The sequence below is a fragment of the Patiria miniata genome, unplaced genomic scaffold, assembly GCF_015706575.1.
Source record: "Patiria miniata isolate m_02_andy unplaced genomic scaffold, ASM1570657v1 HiC_scaffold_8, whole genome shotgun sequence".
In the NCBI taxonomy this organism is placed as follows: Eukaryota; Metazoa; Echinodermata; class Asteroidea; order Valvatida; family Asterinidae; genus Patiria; species Patiria miniata.
The window spans coordinates 3,022,011-3,037,331 of record NW_024037075.1 but is presented as its reverse complement, the minus strand read 5'-3'; the positions used below and the strand labels follow the sequence as shown (position 1 = coordinate 3,037,331).

Sequence of the window (15,321 nt, the reverse complement as noted above, 5' to 3'; positions counted from 1 at the left end):
TTGTGCTTGGAGTCAACGGCCCTCGAACGGAAATCAAAGAAAATGTTCCCATCCCATAACTTCCTTCTTAAGTCATGATCTTAAACTGAAGTGACTAATACTTATATGCCCATGCTTTTTCCTGAAAACCGTCAAAAGGTGTTTCTATGATTTTCTGTACTGATTAGCGAAAGCTTACATGTAACCAATAAAAGTATTTCTGCACAAGGTTATCTCTGTAATGAGCATTGAGCAGGCATGTGCTCAACGAAATTAAAAGAACGCATGCCACAAATAAGAGAATTGACCCCAGCAAAGTTAAACAATTTGGGCAACTTTTGATGCAGAAGCAGCAGCACCACTGAACTCAGCCTAAGACGACACCACTTTGTTGCTCGTGAATGTGAAACTTCAAATGACCATCAACACCAAAAGGGCCATGAAACAACCACAGAAATGGCAAAACAATGCCTGAAAAATAAAAATGTGTATTATTGCATGTGCCCTATATGGCATATACCAGAAGGACCATTAGCTTTTCATGCATTTTTCTTTTCATGCATAACCTGTTGAAGTTTCAGCTCAGCGGATATTTCACTTTTCAAGGAAAAAAAAACATGCACAATCTTTTGATCACGAAACACGATTCCGTCCATACTCAATAGAACTCCTTATTTCCTGAAATCAGTCCATTGACTGATGCCTTGATTCCAGCATGGAGCTATAAAAAGGAGCTCTATGATTTCAGCAAGCGACACGGAAAAAATGGGGCTCTTAGTACCAGTATGATCTTCAATCCAAGTAAGCTTTTTGATAATAATTTGGAAGGTTACTTTGGGTTAAATTCAGATGATCCTCTAAAGCTTCCCTTAATAAGAAGTCGTCTTATATTTATAGTCCTGCGCACTCTCAGGACTCGGCAGCGACTACCTGCCGAGTTTTTTTCCCTTGCCTTAATCCACGCCATAGCAAGATGACTCATAACTGTCTGGGGACGATTTCCCCGGAATTTATTTCCGTCACACTGCACATGAAAGTAGGTCATGATGGTTATCAGGGGACTCTACGGACGCATTAATGTGAAGAATACGTTGTTTAAGTTTTTCTGCTCTTTGTGGGCGGGGCTTGGGAAAGCAGAGAATGGGAGGCTTGTGGTTTTGTTCCGACTGCACGTACTCCTATTCCTAATCCTAACCCTAACCGGGAGTAACACAATCTTATGTGCAGGTGGTCGAAAACAGTCACTCTGAACATAGGGGTCTGGCGGAACATAAAGCAGTCACCGCTTTCTTCCATACCAAAAATATTAACATGTTTTATTCCTGCATGTGTAAAAATTAAAACTAAAAGCACACATCATGTTACAGCGCGCACAGGTTTTTGGACTGTGCAGCGATTCACCCAAGCAGGCGCCCTTAACACACACGCCAACAGGCTAGGCGTGCCGTTCGTCGACCGAGACCAGTTCATGAATATGGGAACATGAATACTGCATGGAACCAAGGCTGTACGTGAACTACCCCGCTTAATATCTTCCACCAAGATTAAGAAGAGCCCTGAACTGCATTGAAGCCAAGGATGAAGAAACGTCTCTGGCAATAAACACTGACAAAAACATGCCTGCATTCTTTAGTTGACAAGTTTTGGGGGGAGGGCAGGGGGGCAAGGGGGGTTCCAGGCAAAGGGCACACATCCCGACCTCTGATTGGTCATCCTTGAATTAACTATTTACATATTAATCAACGGTCAATGATTTATGATTGGTATGATTTGATGGATCACCTCGATGATACAGCCTGTCAACTCTGATTGATAGAGGGAGAGTAACTTCTGACATTTGCCAGACGTTGACAGAGGGAGGAGCAGATAGCGATCAGCTCATATTGAGTGACAGTGCAGGTACGCTACGTATGCTTGTATTTTTTTGACGAGCAATAATTGGTTGATAAGGCCAGGGTTCAATGTTACAGAGTAGCATCTCCCTAAAGTACATGCAGAGTTACGCAAATTTCCTTTTTTCCTTAAAATATTTTTAAAACATAGCGAAATTATTCCGTCTGACTTGCTGTCATTCAGAAGAATTCAAGAAATGTGGGTGATTTCCAACGATCAGTCAATTGACTCATACTTGAAAACACAGTGTGATACGGACAAAATATAATCATGCTTCACGGTTAAATAGGCCTATGGTTAAATATGGTTGAATCTCAGCACAGTTTGAAATTTGACATTTTTTTTAATCAGCTAAGTTTACAAGGACGTACAATCTATAACTCAAGTATTTATAACTTGAAGAGGGAACGTCATGTCGTGAAGAATTACTTTCACTTCCCTGACGTAATTGAACATAAATACATGCTTGAAGACTGTATGTTTGTTCTATAAATACTGGTACATAATGAACATGAATGTAATGATTAAAAGGATTGTAAAAAGCTAAATGGTGGAAATGCATCAACAAAAAAGTGAACAGCTGTTTGGTTTGGGGTGGGTTTTTTTTGGGGGGGGGGAGGCTGGCTTCATTTGCAATTTGTTTCCTTCTGTTTGTTGGGGTGTTGGGTTGTTTTTTCTAGCTTGTATCCCATACCGTTGAGTTGCCTTGGGGAGGATGATTCTCGTTAAATATAAAGGTTTGCTGCATTGCTAATGTTGCCAGCATCCTGACCTCAGGCACGATCCCTGACTACAAGGCATTAACGGGATTATGGCTTCTGACAAAAAGATTGATAAATAGGGAGCCCACCAACATAGGACTAGAGAGCTCAGTTGGTAGAGCACCAGATCAGCAATCTGGAGGTTGCAGGTTCAAAACCCCGCTCAAGTCAATTTCTCTGCTCACAACTTTTACATAAAAAAGTAAACACTCAGCAAACCTCTTTCTCCACACATTATTTCAAAATTGTCCCCATGTGCCCAACAAAAGGCCAAAAGTTCAACAGGTGCAAGCACAAATTGCAACAACATTTCTGCGGGTCAAAATGCCAGACTTTGTGCAATGGATCGCCCTTTTGAGGAACCAGAGGTAATGCGAACCAACTAAACTTCCTTCGCAGTGAAATAATAAAGTCACATCGGGGACCAGGCATCCAATTATTGGCCCTAATTTTCCCCGGTAGAGAAACAAAATGTGATTCACAAGACAGGATTTCCACATCGAAAAAAGATAGACAGAAAACGAGAAAAGCAAACTAAAAGAACAAGAAAATGTTAGCTTTTTTTTTCTTTCTTTTTTTTTCTTTTTTGGGCCGGGTACCGGTTTGAGTCACATATCCTGGGTCGAACCCGGGGAGAGTTCCAATTTGACTTTGGGGACCACAGCGGGGCACCGTTGACGGTTTTCCTGATTTCTTCGATGACGACTTCCTAGGGTTCCTGGTTCGGTTACGTGATTTGTTGCGAAGAGATTCAATTCATCTTGATTCTTGATTTGAGACACATTTGTTCTCTTATTAATTCCAGCTTTTTTGTTTGTTTTGTTTTTTGTCTCTCCCTGCTGGTTCATACTTTGCGCAAAAGTTTTATGTGAACACCGGTTTCTGGCATCAGGCAAATATTTGATCATTATTAAGTAAGGGCAACAGCAGAAACTATGGTCCCAGGGGCAACTTCAACAAACATATATTATTCTTACCACAGCTAAAGTAAGGGCAATAGCAGAAACTATGGCCCCAGGGCCAACTTCAACAAACATATATTATTCTTACCACAGCTAAAGTAAGGGCAATAGCAGAAACTATGGTCCCAGGGGCAACTTCAACAAACATATATTATTCTTACTACATCTAAAGTAAGGGCAATAGCAGAAACTATGGTCCATGGGGCAACTTCAACAAACATATATTATTCTTACTACATCTAAAGTAAGGGCAATAGCAGAAACTATGGTCCCAGGGGCAACTTCAACAAACATATATTATTCTTACTACATCTAAAGTAAGGGCAATAGCAGAAACTATGGTCCCAGGGGCAACTTCAACAAACATATATTATTCTTACCACAACTAAAGTAAGGGCACTAGCAGAAACTATGGCCCCAGGGCCAACTTCAACTAACATATAATAGCTGAAGTAAGGGCAATAGCAGAAACTACGGCACATGAGGCAACATTAATACACATATTATTCTTATCACAGTTAAAGTAAGGGCAGTAGCAGAAACTATGGCTCAAGGGGCAACATCAACAAACATACATGTACATGTACATGTATTTGTTAGGGCAGTAGCAGAACTATGGCCCCAATGGCAACATCAACAATCACATATTATCCTTACCACAGCCACCACATCTCCATTGCACCGTCGGACCCGGTAAAGATTTTGATATTTTTGTAGTCGGACTTCGTTGCCGTCTCTGGACTGATGCTTTTTTATCTTGTGCAGTTCCACGTGATGTGACTTCATCATTTTTTTTTTACCTGCAAAAAGGGTGATACAAAATTCACATTCAGTGAATGAATTCCATATAAAATTTTTACTTTTGACTTTCAATTATCTGCAATCAGTATTGATATTTCATGAAAATGCTTCATTTCCATCACGAGGCCCCCTTCAATGGCGAAAGCATTGTGCTAGCTATTGTCCAGATAATCCGTCATGGGGCAGTTGCTTTGTACAATAGCATGCACAATGGGGGCTCCATTGAAGGGGGCCTCGTGAGGGTGCTATGATCATGTGCCTGGATTCATCTATACAAACTGAGTTTATATTTTGATTTTGAAGTTTGTGTTTTAAGACCTTAATACCGTGCTAAATACAGAGTGAGTAAAAAAAACAACCCAAATGGCAGGACCAATTTCCAAATGAAGTTCTTTATGTAGCACTTTCAAAATCTAGGATAGGAAAGCCAAATCAATACGCTTTCTTTTAGTACAAGAATCATTCAAATCACTCATGTACTTTTGAAGTAAGGGAATTTTCAACACAACCACCGCTTCAAACAACATAAGTGTTCTTTCAGCAAAACAACATTGATTCACACACATCCCTTTGTGAATTGTTTTCGTTTGGCTGAAAGAACAATTACTTGTTTTGTGATCCTAACCACAGCAGACAAATTTGTGCTTAAAGCTGAAAGTGTCTTTGGTAAGCGAGGAATTTCATCTTCTGTGCATGCTTACATCCATTAACTATAGAGAATTCTGTGCTTACAGGGTAAGCGCAGATTTCTCGAGGACAACAAAAAGTTGGCCACTATCTTTCACCGATGTACCAATACTCACCATCTCTGTGATCATACCCTCTAGCCGTCACTCGGTATTGTATCACGATCCCCAGCAGCGCGATAACGGGCCACGTTCCCAAGATCAGCCAGCTGTACCAGCACGGCGCGTGCGACTCCTGCACCCGGAACCGGTCGTAGACGTACTCCACCATCCGGAACAGCTCCAGGTAATAGTCCGCGCAGGTCGCCACCACAGCGCCCCCTATGATCCCCGTCGCGATGATCACCAGGTGGCGCTGGAACTTGAGCGTGGCGAGCCCGCAGATTGTCCCGACGCCGAAGGTTATGCCCAGCGGCACCCAGATGATGTCCGGATGGTAGACCTGCTCTAGGATGACTAGCACGGCCGCCGAGAGGAGCATCCCGGCGTGGAAGCCCGTTACGAAGAGACCGAAGACCTTGAAGAGCATGGTGGCCAGGCCACAGACCACCCCTACCCCTAGGGAGATGCCGATGTTGACGCCGATGACGAGGGTGCTCTCCTCTAAGCAGATGAGGAAGATGACCACGGAGGCTAGGATGAAGCCGATCAGGAACATGATGGCCCTGAAGCAGCGATATCCTGCAACGAACAAAGTAAGCAGAAGACTTTAGAAATGTTTGGCCTTTAGAAACGATTCGCAGCGAATGAAGGAAGGACAAGAAACGATTGAGAATATGATGGTCTCAAGAACAATAACCTACAAAGAAGGAAACCAGTTTAACCCAGATCAAAATCAAGAATACCCTGCCAAGGATGATGCCAGGGTATAATTGTTCAGGAAAATAGTGGCCTCACAACATTATAACCTGCAAAAAAAAGGAGTAAATACACGCGGACAGTATACTGGACAGGGCACATCAATTTTCTGGGGGCAATTGGACAGAAAATATCTTTTGTCCAATCATAATGTCAACTCTCTGCATTCAGCCATTCCTATTGGCCAACAGCATGTCACATGACTAGAAGGACCCAAAGGGTCCATAAAATTCAATTCATTCTCAATGTATGTTTGCATAGGAGGGTGAATCCTTTTATTGCAATTTTCATGGAATTTAAAGGCCTTAGTCGGTTTATATTTTTGAATTCATATATTTCTGAATTCACACCAAAACATTGCTACTTTTTTTTCATAGATTCAGTTTGTGATTGCTAGTCAATGCAAACATTATTTCCAAATTCTTCCATAGCGTGACATGTATTTGAGGATGCAATTTTAGTTTGGTCCATAGCTTCATGCACTGTAATATTTCTGCCACACTAGGCTGTGAAATCACTGCTTATCGTAAACAAACCCACTATCTCCATATTTATCTCTCACATGTTTACAATTTCCAGTCAGGACACTCCAGTTATCAACAGGGGGAAAAAATTCTAAATTTTTAAAATAATCAAAGTGAATAAGCACTGAGTGACGGAAGACGTGAAGAATTTTGTAAACACATATTTTCAATCGCTTGATTTCAAAGCTTTTTTTGGCTGCCACATATTTTAAGCACTTTCTTCTGAGAAGCCGGCTTGAAACCCATTAAAATAAATGGAGTGATAAATTATCTATATTTAAGGACAAAGATGTGGGGAACAGATGTGCCATCTGTGAATTTATCAATTGGTGCACAGCTTGACGATGGGATAGAAAAACTGGTGTGAAAATGGAAATCAGTTTGATTCACTGGAGTTTCATTTCAATACATTCTTGTTGAATTTCATTCAACTCAAAGCTTTAGTCACTGAAATTCATGTAACAGACCTTATTCACGAGAAAGAAATTTTTGATGTTGTTTCCTGAATCTATTTTATTTATAAATTGTGCCACGTTTGAACACACACAGAACGCGTTCTTAAAGACGAAGCGTATGATTCGAGTATATGTTTGCCCTTTTCTTTTCATTTACGGTGTTTTTAGTTAAGGTGGCAGAAAGCTATGCCCCAATCTATAACAAATTAGCTCAAGTTGTCTACTGACACTCATTCAAATGGGCCATGTTTTGTCAACCGTAAACTTGAAAAATGGAATCTCCATGGCAAACTCTTGGTGGCGCACTGCATTGTGAATCGCCCGAATTACAGTGTGTAAGGTCACAAACAAAATCAAGTTCAAAAGTTCACATGTACACGTATGTAAAGTCCATGAACTCTTGGGATCTGACTGTTAGGTGTCTGGAGGTCCCTCGGTGAGACATGACTCTCCTCAAAAACATGAAAGATGTGACAACCACTGTGAATCTGCTAAAAAAAAAACTCAGTCTGACGTATGAAGATTACCACCTGCGTCTTCAGGTACTAGAAAAAAAATGAGACTTTTGTTTCTCTGTTTTGAAAAAAAAGCCAAGAAGGATGACAGAATGACTGATTGCATGTTTTGTGGTCGCAGCCGATGGGGCAATGAGGTTGATGAGTGATTTCAGCAAGATGTGGTTAGGACGGCTGAATGGTTGACAGAATTTACACGATGACTACATTCAAATTAAAGGGAGCCTGTTTGGAAAATTAGATCAACAAGTTGTGTAGAATGAAGGAAGGATCCTGCGAGGGACTTTACCATGTCCACTTGTATCATACTGATGAGAATTACAATGCATTAAGTTTGAGTAAGTGGTGCGTGTACAAAACAGTAAAGTCTGTCAAAAGCCTGTTTAGTTAGCATGAAAGGTCTGAGAATCTAATCCGTCTGGATGGGATGCCAGTCCATCGCAGACTACTCCCAGCTTTAGCCGTAACTCCTGGATAGATAGAGGCAAGTGGCTTGCCATAAGACACAATATTTGGATTCGAACCCCTAACCCTCTGATCACGAGTCTCAACTACCCTAACCACTTGGCCGCGATCAGCTTTTTTAGGCAAACATCATAGGCAGACAGTTTCTGAATGAGCAAAAAATATCTCTGAACAAAGTTGGTTCCAAGACATTTGGTTCTTGCGTGGTTCTTCAGGTTTTTTGTCAGTATTTGTCCTGGCTTCAGGATTTTTTGTCAGGATTTTCCCGACTTCAGGATTTTTTTTGTCAGGATTTATCAAGTCCTGACTTCAGGATTTTTCCTGACTTAAAGATTGTTTTGGGTCAGGTTTTTCCCGATTGCAGGATTTTTTTTAGAGAATTCCTTTTGAAATCTGGAATTCCTGAGGTTTTACCATAAAGGTGATTTTACCCAGCTAAAAGTAAATGTCGAACAAAAGAAATGAGTATTTCAGGAGTTTCTTTAGGCATTATACAATCATACACCCTACATTGCTCCGGGCATCTCTGGCAAGACAGCAACCCTGAAACCATGTGCTGATCATTTGCAGCTTTTTCTGTTCCCTTAATCTCATCCTGAATATCACCAATTTTTTCAAACTCTTGCAGCGCCAGACATTGGATTTTAGACCATTTGTAGAACTTGGGACAAGTGTGAAATTTGGGTTAAAAGGTCTTCACAGCATTCAAGATGCCTGATTTGAGGTCTCACATCACATCCAGTTGTGGGAGACCAGAGCCTGAAATCCATAGTGGATATGTGCAGCTGCAATGCAGAGGCCACAAGTGGATGACTAAGCCAGATGGAGTTAATTTGAAAACGTGACAGTGCCTCTCCAACTAGGCAAATAAACTTGGGGGGATCGAACCACATTCCCCCTAGGCATGGGGACTCATCATAGTGGTTTTTTTCTGTGGTTTGGAAATAGTGGGGATGAATCAGATGAATAAATATATCTTAGAAAAAGGGGGGCGGGTGGTGAGGGGGTATGGTACTGATCAAGATATTGGGATATATTGGGGTGCAAATTCTCTTTTCTGGGGAAAAAAAATTGCACACTTTCACATTCCGTAATTGGACTTAAGAAAAACTAACCCTTATACCACAGGCAATTGGGCCAGGAATCTTCCTATAAATACACTGAGAACTACAGAGTATGCTTCTTTCTTTTTTTTACTTTTTTAAAGCTGAACAAAGAAATTGACTGGAGCGGAGTTTGAACCTACGACCTCGAGATTGCCGTTCCAGTGCTCTACCAACTGAGCTATCCAGCCCTATGTTGGCAGTTCCCCATTTTGTCATTTTTGTCAACTTCAAGGGCGCTAGTCGGAAGTCATAAACATGTATGCCATGTAGTCACGATGCTAGCACCATTAACAATGCTTGCAAACCTGGGAATTACCGTAGCAACGGGGATCGCGGCTTTTTATTACAAGTTCCCCATGTGAAGTACAGCTAGAGTAGGTTTCCCACCAGAAAACATGACTGTAAATCACATGAATGTTTATTGAAAGAGCTGGACTGTTTATTTGACAGCCAGACCTGAATTATTTATGTTTATTCACAGATTGTAACCTACAGAAAGCAACAGAAGAACATACATGGTACTTACATGCAGATATTGCATGAAATTTGACAACAGTGTGTGTGCAATTTCCCATGTGGGTGTTGGAATTTGCCTGAATGGGTATGGTTCCTAGTAAATTAGGCTGGGGAGTTAGGGTTTTAAAATAGATTTATCTCTTTTCATGATTACAGTGTAAACATGTACAATTTGCATGCTATACATGTACTTGTAGTTTGTACATGTAGAATGAGAAATCCACGTACATTGTACAGTACTGGTACACATGTACATGTATCCAGAAATTTATCAAAAGCTTCTGAACTGCACCTACACAAAGTACACATACATTTGCCAACTTTGAAGTGTCAACCACGCTAATCCCTCCCCTAGGCCAGGCCTCATATCCCATCTCCTCTCATCAATACTTCCCTTCTTCGCACTTTTTCTTAATTGATTAATTGTCTTAGCATCCATAAACTGTTTCCAAACTTAACCCCTCACATCCCCTCCAGGAAAATGTCAAAGGAGAATCCTCAACAGCTATAACCCAGTTAATTGGCTCGTTTTCGGCCCAATTAGGAACCAGGGTTCTTGCCGGAAACTGATGGATTCCGCCGGATTATAAGCCAAAGGGATCGTCTTCTTTCATCACTTCAGTCAGCCACTTCCTGGTTGGTCAGCTGATATGGCCATGATGGAGTGGACACTGCCTATGCAGGGTGTTTTTGGCCAGTCCATTACAAGTCTGGTCACAAGTAAATCACAACACAAGTGACAGTCCAACACAAGTGACAGCGTATGACCAATTATAAAGGAATGTCTTTGTCATAGTTCATTTGAATGGCCTTTTTTTTTCCAAAGAGGTCTACATGTAACCCATATGTACAGCCAGTGGGGGAGTAAGGGGGTATTCCCCCCCCCCCAATATTGTGTAAAGACTGCCCTTTTCCATTCAAGTGTCCTTTTTTCCCCAACAAGTGCTCTTTTTTACAAAAAAAGTCACGCCCTGTTTGTGGCAGTGGCCGTTATTACTGACTGTTAGTGCCGTTTTTACAATTTTGTGCATGTGCTGCCCTGAAATGATTGTCCGCTAGTGCGCATAATCGTCTGATTTGAACAGCGCCCTCATTTATGGAGGTGGGAAAGCGTCAATGTTTCATTGTATTTACATGTAAATGGGTATTCATCAGTTCGTAGAACGGTAAATGATCAGTGGTGGACAGCTGAATTTGAACTTGTGAATTCATAGAGTATGCGTATTAGATGACATTTTTAGTTACTAGTCAATAACCAGTACTATATCCCTATGATATTTTTATGAAATGGAATGAGCCACATATTTTTAACAACATTGTTTCTAATTCGGTCACTTTCTTTTGGACTCACCCTGTAGTACAATGTACAGAGTATACCACTTGAAATCTGTTCTGCATTGACCTCCTATTGCCCCTTGCACAAAGCACAGCACGCCAGATGCCGCACACTGCGCCGATACCAACCCAAGTGACTGACAACACTATTATTTCTCCTATTCCAGAGAAACTCATTAGCAGCACAGCATCTGCCAGTGAAACTCGAAGACGCCACAAGTTAATGTAACGCTGGGTTAAAGGTACATTGCATTTGAAACTTTTTTTTCCATTTGAAGCGACAAATATCTCACTACAACGAACCTCATGAAGTTTCAGGTCTTTGCCTACTATACACTTTGAGAAAAAGAGTAAAAGGTACCGTATGCACAGTTTTTTGGACTTGTAAGCGAGTTCCTCTGTTGGTGCTCCCAATTTGAGATTTTATATTTTGAAATTTGAATTACACCGTCTCGTCAGCTTCAGGACAAAATTCTCATTTTAACCCTCCTACTGTTTGAAAAGTCACAGACCGTCAAAAAGTCCATCCACTTCCCCTGCTGCGCCTTTTACACAGGCTAGTCACCAACAGTCTGATCATATTTAAAGCAAGCACTGTGACCAGTCAAACTCAGTCAACAGACAAAAGCAGGAAACCGGTGCGCACAGCTGTCTTATCAATCACCTACATTGTACAGTCAAAGCACAGCTATAACAAGTTACATAAACAGTCACAGCCAGTCAATCCTGCTTTATTTAGGCTGGGAGCTCTTAACTGTACATTGTAACTGTTGAAAACAGTCAATTGATTGATTTTGACTGAAAGGACAATTTGGCACATTATGTTTGCATAGGAGGGTTATTAACTGCTTAGTGTAAATGTACGGTAGTTGACGTTAGGGTCCCAGAGGATGGGTAATCTTCACAGTATTCAACAAATATCGCCAAATTTCTTAAAGTGTGCCCGCGTACACACTTTTTTTAAAACCACCTTTAATGATTGTTTTCTTCCAAACGATGCCACTTCAGACGCAATAATTCCACAAGGTATTTGGTACCAGTCCCATATTCACTTTGGGAGCAAGGAATTTCTCATTAAATCGGAACGTTCCAATGTCCCTACGGTACCGGTATGTGCCTTTAATCCAGTCTGTACGTGTGGCATGATTCAACTTTTGAAACGCACTTTTGTCTCACCCGCGACCTTTTGGTCCCGGTCGATGCATTTACCCCATGATGTTCTCGGAATGTGCTAAAAAGATTTCATGGCGTGTCTCCGTCCAGGAGCGAGGACATTGGACTACAAAATGAAAAGTAAACCGAACCTTATTGATTTCTGCGCTGGGATGGAAAACCAATCTTGTGTTTTTTTAATTAAGAAAAGCCGCACACTGTTCCAAGGTCTGATTGCGATGAAGATTTGTTCACATCACAGCACGGGCGAGACTGGAAGAATTTAATTTATAACAAACACTCACAATTACATTGTACCATGTTGTTCTTGTAACAAGTAATAAATAGTCTTAGTCTGAAGGACATGATGAGGCGATCATTTCCAAGAGACCAACTCTATAGGTGCAAAGACAATCATTTATACATGTACAGTAAATACGCTTCAGTGACTGATTTTTCAATCTTTTTATTTTTCAGTCAAACCTCAGTCAAATCTTAAAATGACCTACGAATAATATTAGATTTGATTAAGTTTGAATGAATTACATGTTTCAGTGATTAAATCTTTTTGTGGGAGCAGTATTTGAGAAACAGGGTTTTTTTCCAATGATGGTCGGCCGACCATCGTTGAAAATTGATACAAAACTTTCATCTTTCTTGAAAATGACAGCACACCAGGTGCCATGATTTTCCAGGATGCTTTAGACTGTCATTCACTAACAGTCCAGTAAGGTATTTCATAATAATTTGGTAGTTTTGTTTTTAATGTTTGCAAATGTTGCCTTTAAATATGATTATTTCAACTGAAACTGAGTTCCTAATTTTGTTCACTGCTCTGTGATGCACTGAATGCTGTAAAAGTTTTAGCAATGGAATCCATTTCATCTCTGTGAGCTTGTGGAGTAAGCTATTTTCAAAATTATCTGAGCCTGATTGAAATGCACTCTTGGGGACAAGAATCGGCTACTAAACAGAGATGTTTCCTAAAAAAAAAAAATACTTGGAGAAAAGATTTTGATTCCAAGTTTGGGATAAATTCTCATCTGTATGGCACCAAGTATGTCCAAGTCTACAACAAGTTGTTGCAAGCTCGTTATCTTCTGTTAAGAAACTTCGTGAAATTGAGCTCTACTGCTCCGATACAAAATTACTGTTTCCTTCTTAAATTCATTTCACTGGACTCCAAACTGTCAATACCACCTGTCCTCCTGAGTAATTAATCTGTTTTTATTCCAACCATGGCAGGAAAAAGGATACCTTTATTGCTCCCCCAAGTAGTGAGCTGAATTGCCCGCTGGGGAATTCTATTTTCTCAAATTTCAAACAGTGTGGGATTTTGTTCTGTTCTCTTTGTTTCTAAAGTTTCAGAATGTTTATGGGGAAAAGGTGTTTGGTTTCTGAATGTTTATGGGGAAAAGATGTTTGGTTTCTGAAGTGTGTAAGGAAAGGCAATGATGACATTTTGATTGTGTAACTGATATGTTTATCTGGTTTATTGCCAAAAAAACTCCAATTTCTAAAACATTTAATTTGTGAGGACTACGTTATCAATCATAATTTTTCAAGCAATGCAAGGATCAATTATTGCTATCAAAAATTCATAAACGGGAAACATTTCTGTGGAGTTTGGAAGGGAAAAAGACAGATAAACTTACTGGTCACGTTAGCCCTTATCACACTAGAGCCTCTCAACCTGGGTTGAACTCAACCCTGGGCGAACCCAGTGCCGCCCCGGGTTGAGTTTTTTATTTTTCAACCCTGCGTTCAACCCCGCATCGTTTCACTCTTGTTTCATGCAAATCAAGCTTATTATGCTCAGTTACTACTGTTTCGAACCCTGGCAAGAATTTCAACCCGGGTTGAAAATCTCAACCCTGGTCTGGAGCAGGGTTGAGTTCAACCCGGGGCGAAACCAATCTCAGGGTTGATGCAGGGTTGAAATTCTTCAAGTGTGAAACGATGCATGTTTTCAACCCTGCGTCAACCCTGCGTCAACCCCGAGATTTGTCTAGTGTGAAAAGGGCTTTTGTGAAGTTCATACTTCACTTTGTCACATGTAAAGCCAACACCTTACTTCAAAATCAAGGGAGAAGGGACATACCTGTACAACGTAGGCGAGAATGTCAAATACTTTTGCCAACCTCCAGCAGCTAAATTAATTCAAAAAGTACATGTACAGCCAAATTTTTAAAAGAAAGTTTAGCCTCCCCGCCCACTTCCTTTTTGGAGGCCGCCTCCCCTTTTTTTTCTTTACCAAAAAAATGATACATTTTCAACAGTGACATCATTTTGGCCTCTGTCAGTTGCATCTAGCCTACATAAAGCTGGTACCGGTATGCCATTCCCGAGTACAGTGGCAGCCATTTAAAAAAAACAAAAAATGGCGGCCATCTTGCCAAATAGCCCAGTGGGGCGGCCATTTTGGAGGGGGGAAAAAAAGGCCTCTCGCTTCCCTTTGTTAAAAAAAGCAGGACGCTAAACACATTTGTTTTTTTTATTTGGCCTAAATGTACATGTATGTAGGGAAATCTTTTTCTCCATCATGTCATCATCAACACCAAATGACATCTGTCAGGTTTTTTTTAAATTGTTTTTGTGGTTTTTTTGTTTGTTTGGTTGGCGGGTTTTTATGGGGTTGTTTTGGGTGGGTGGTTTTTTTATTGGGGGGGGGGGGGTTAACGAGGAAGTTACTTTTGCCAGCAAGTGAATCTTGATATAATATCATCTCTACAAAAAAATATCCGTGTGAAATATAAATCTCAAGATACATAAATAACCCGGTCTGGTCAATTTCAGCACGATTATTCTTGCCTCCCAAGGCGGGTACAAAAAATGTGTAAATTACCTCCAAATATGGAGTAATGGTCAGCAAGAATGAGGGATTAAACCACGAAATACAGAGGGGAACCACCTGGGAATGACAAGCATACAGTGGGCTGGTGTGGTCAGCATTTCAGCTGAGGTTCATGCATTGAATGATGACATTGAGCAATGTCAAGATTGAATTACTGTCAGAATCAGAAACTTTCTGAAACTTTTTAAAACTAAATCTGTTTGAACAAAAAAGGGGATGCGCTCTGTCACATTTTGTTATCAACTTCAAAAGCATTTTAAGTTAATAACAAAATTAAGCCTTTTCCATGTAAAGCACAAAATAAATTGTGATATTTCATTTTGTCGGATCAGTTTTTGTCTCCCATTTCAAAAATAAGGATGCAAACTTGGACTTTGGCCCTAAGTCGGACCGGGACACTAGAGACTTAAAAAAAACAAGACCTGACAATTGCGCATCTTATGCACATTATTCCTTGAC

The 15,321-nt window shown here is 40.6% G+C and overlaps 1 protein-coding gene across 5 annotated transcripts in view; it reads right to left on the bottom strand.

Moving 5' to 3' along the window:
* The window catches only part of LOC119719429 (transmembrane protein 198-like), a 40,609-nt gene that overhangs the window by 2,141 nt on the left and 23,147 nt on the right, over positions 1-15,321 (bottom strand). For all 5 annotated transcript variants that reach the window (XM_038188881.1, XM_038188877.1, XM_038188876.1 and 2 more), the window contains 2 exons: positions 5,200-5,763; positions 4,253-4,395 (listed from right to left, as the gene is read on the bottom strand). In XM_038188881.1, coding sequence (XP_038044809.1) covers positions 4,253-4,395; positions 5,200-5,763 — 707 coding nt within the window. The remainder of the gene's footprint in view (positions 1-4,252; positions 4,396-5,199; positions 5,764-15,321) is intronic.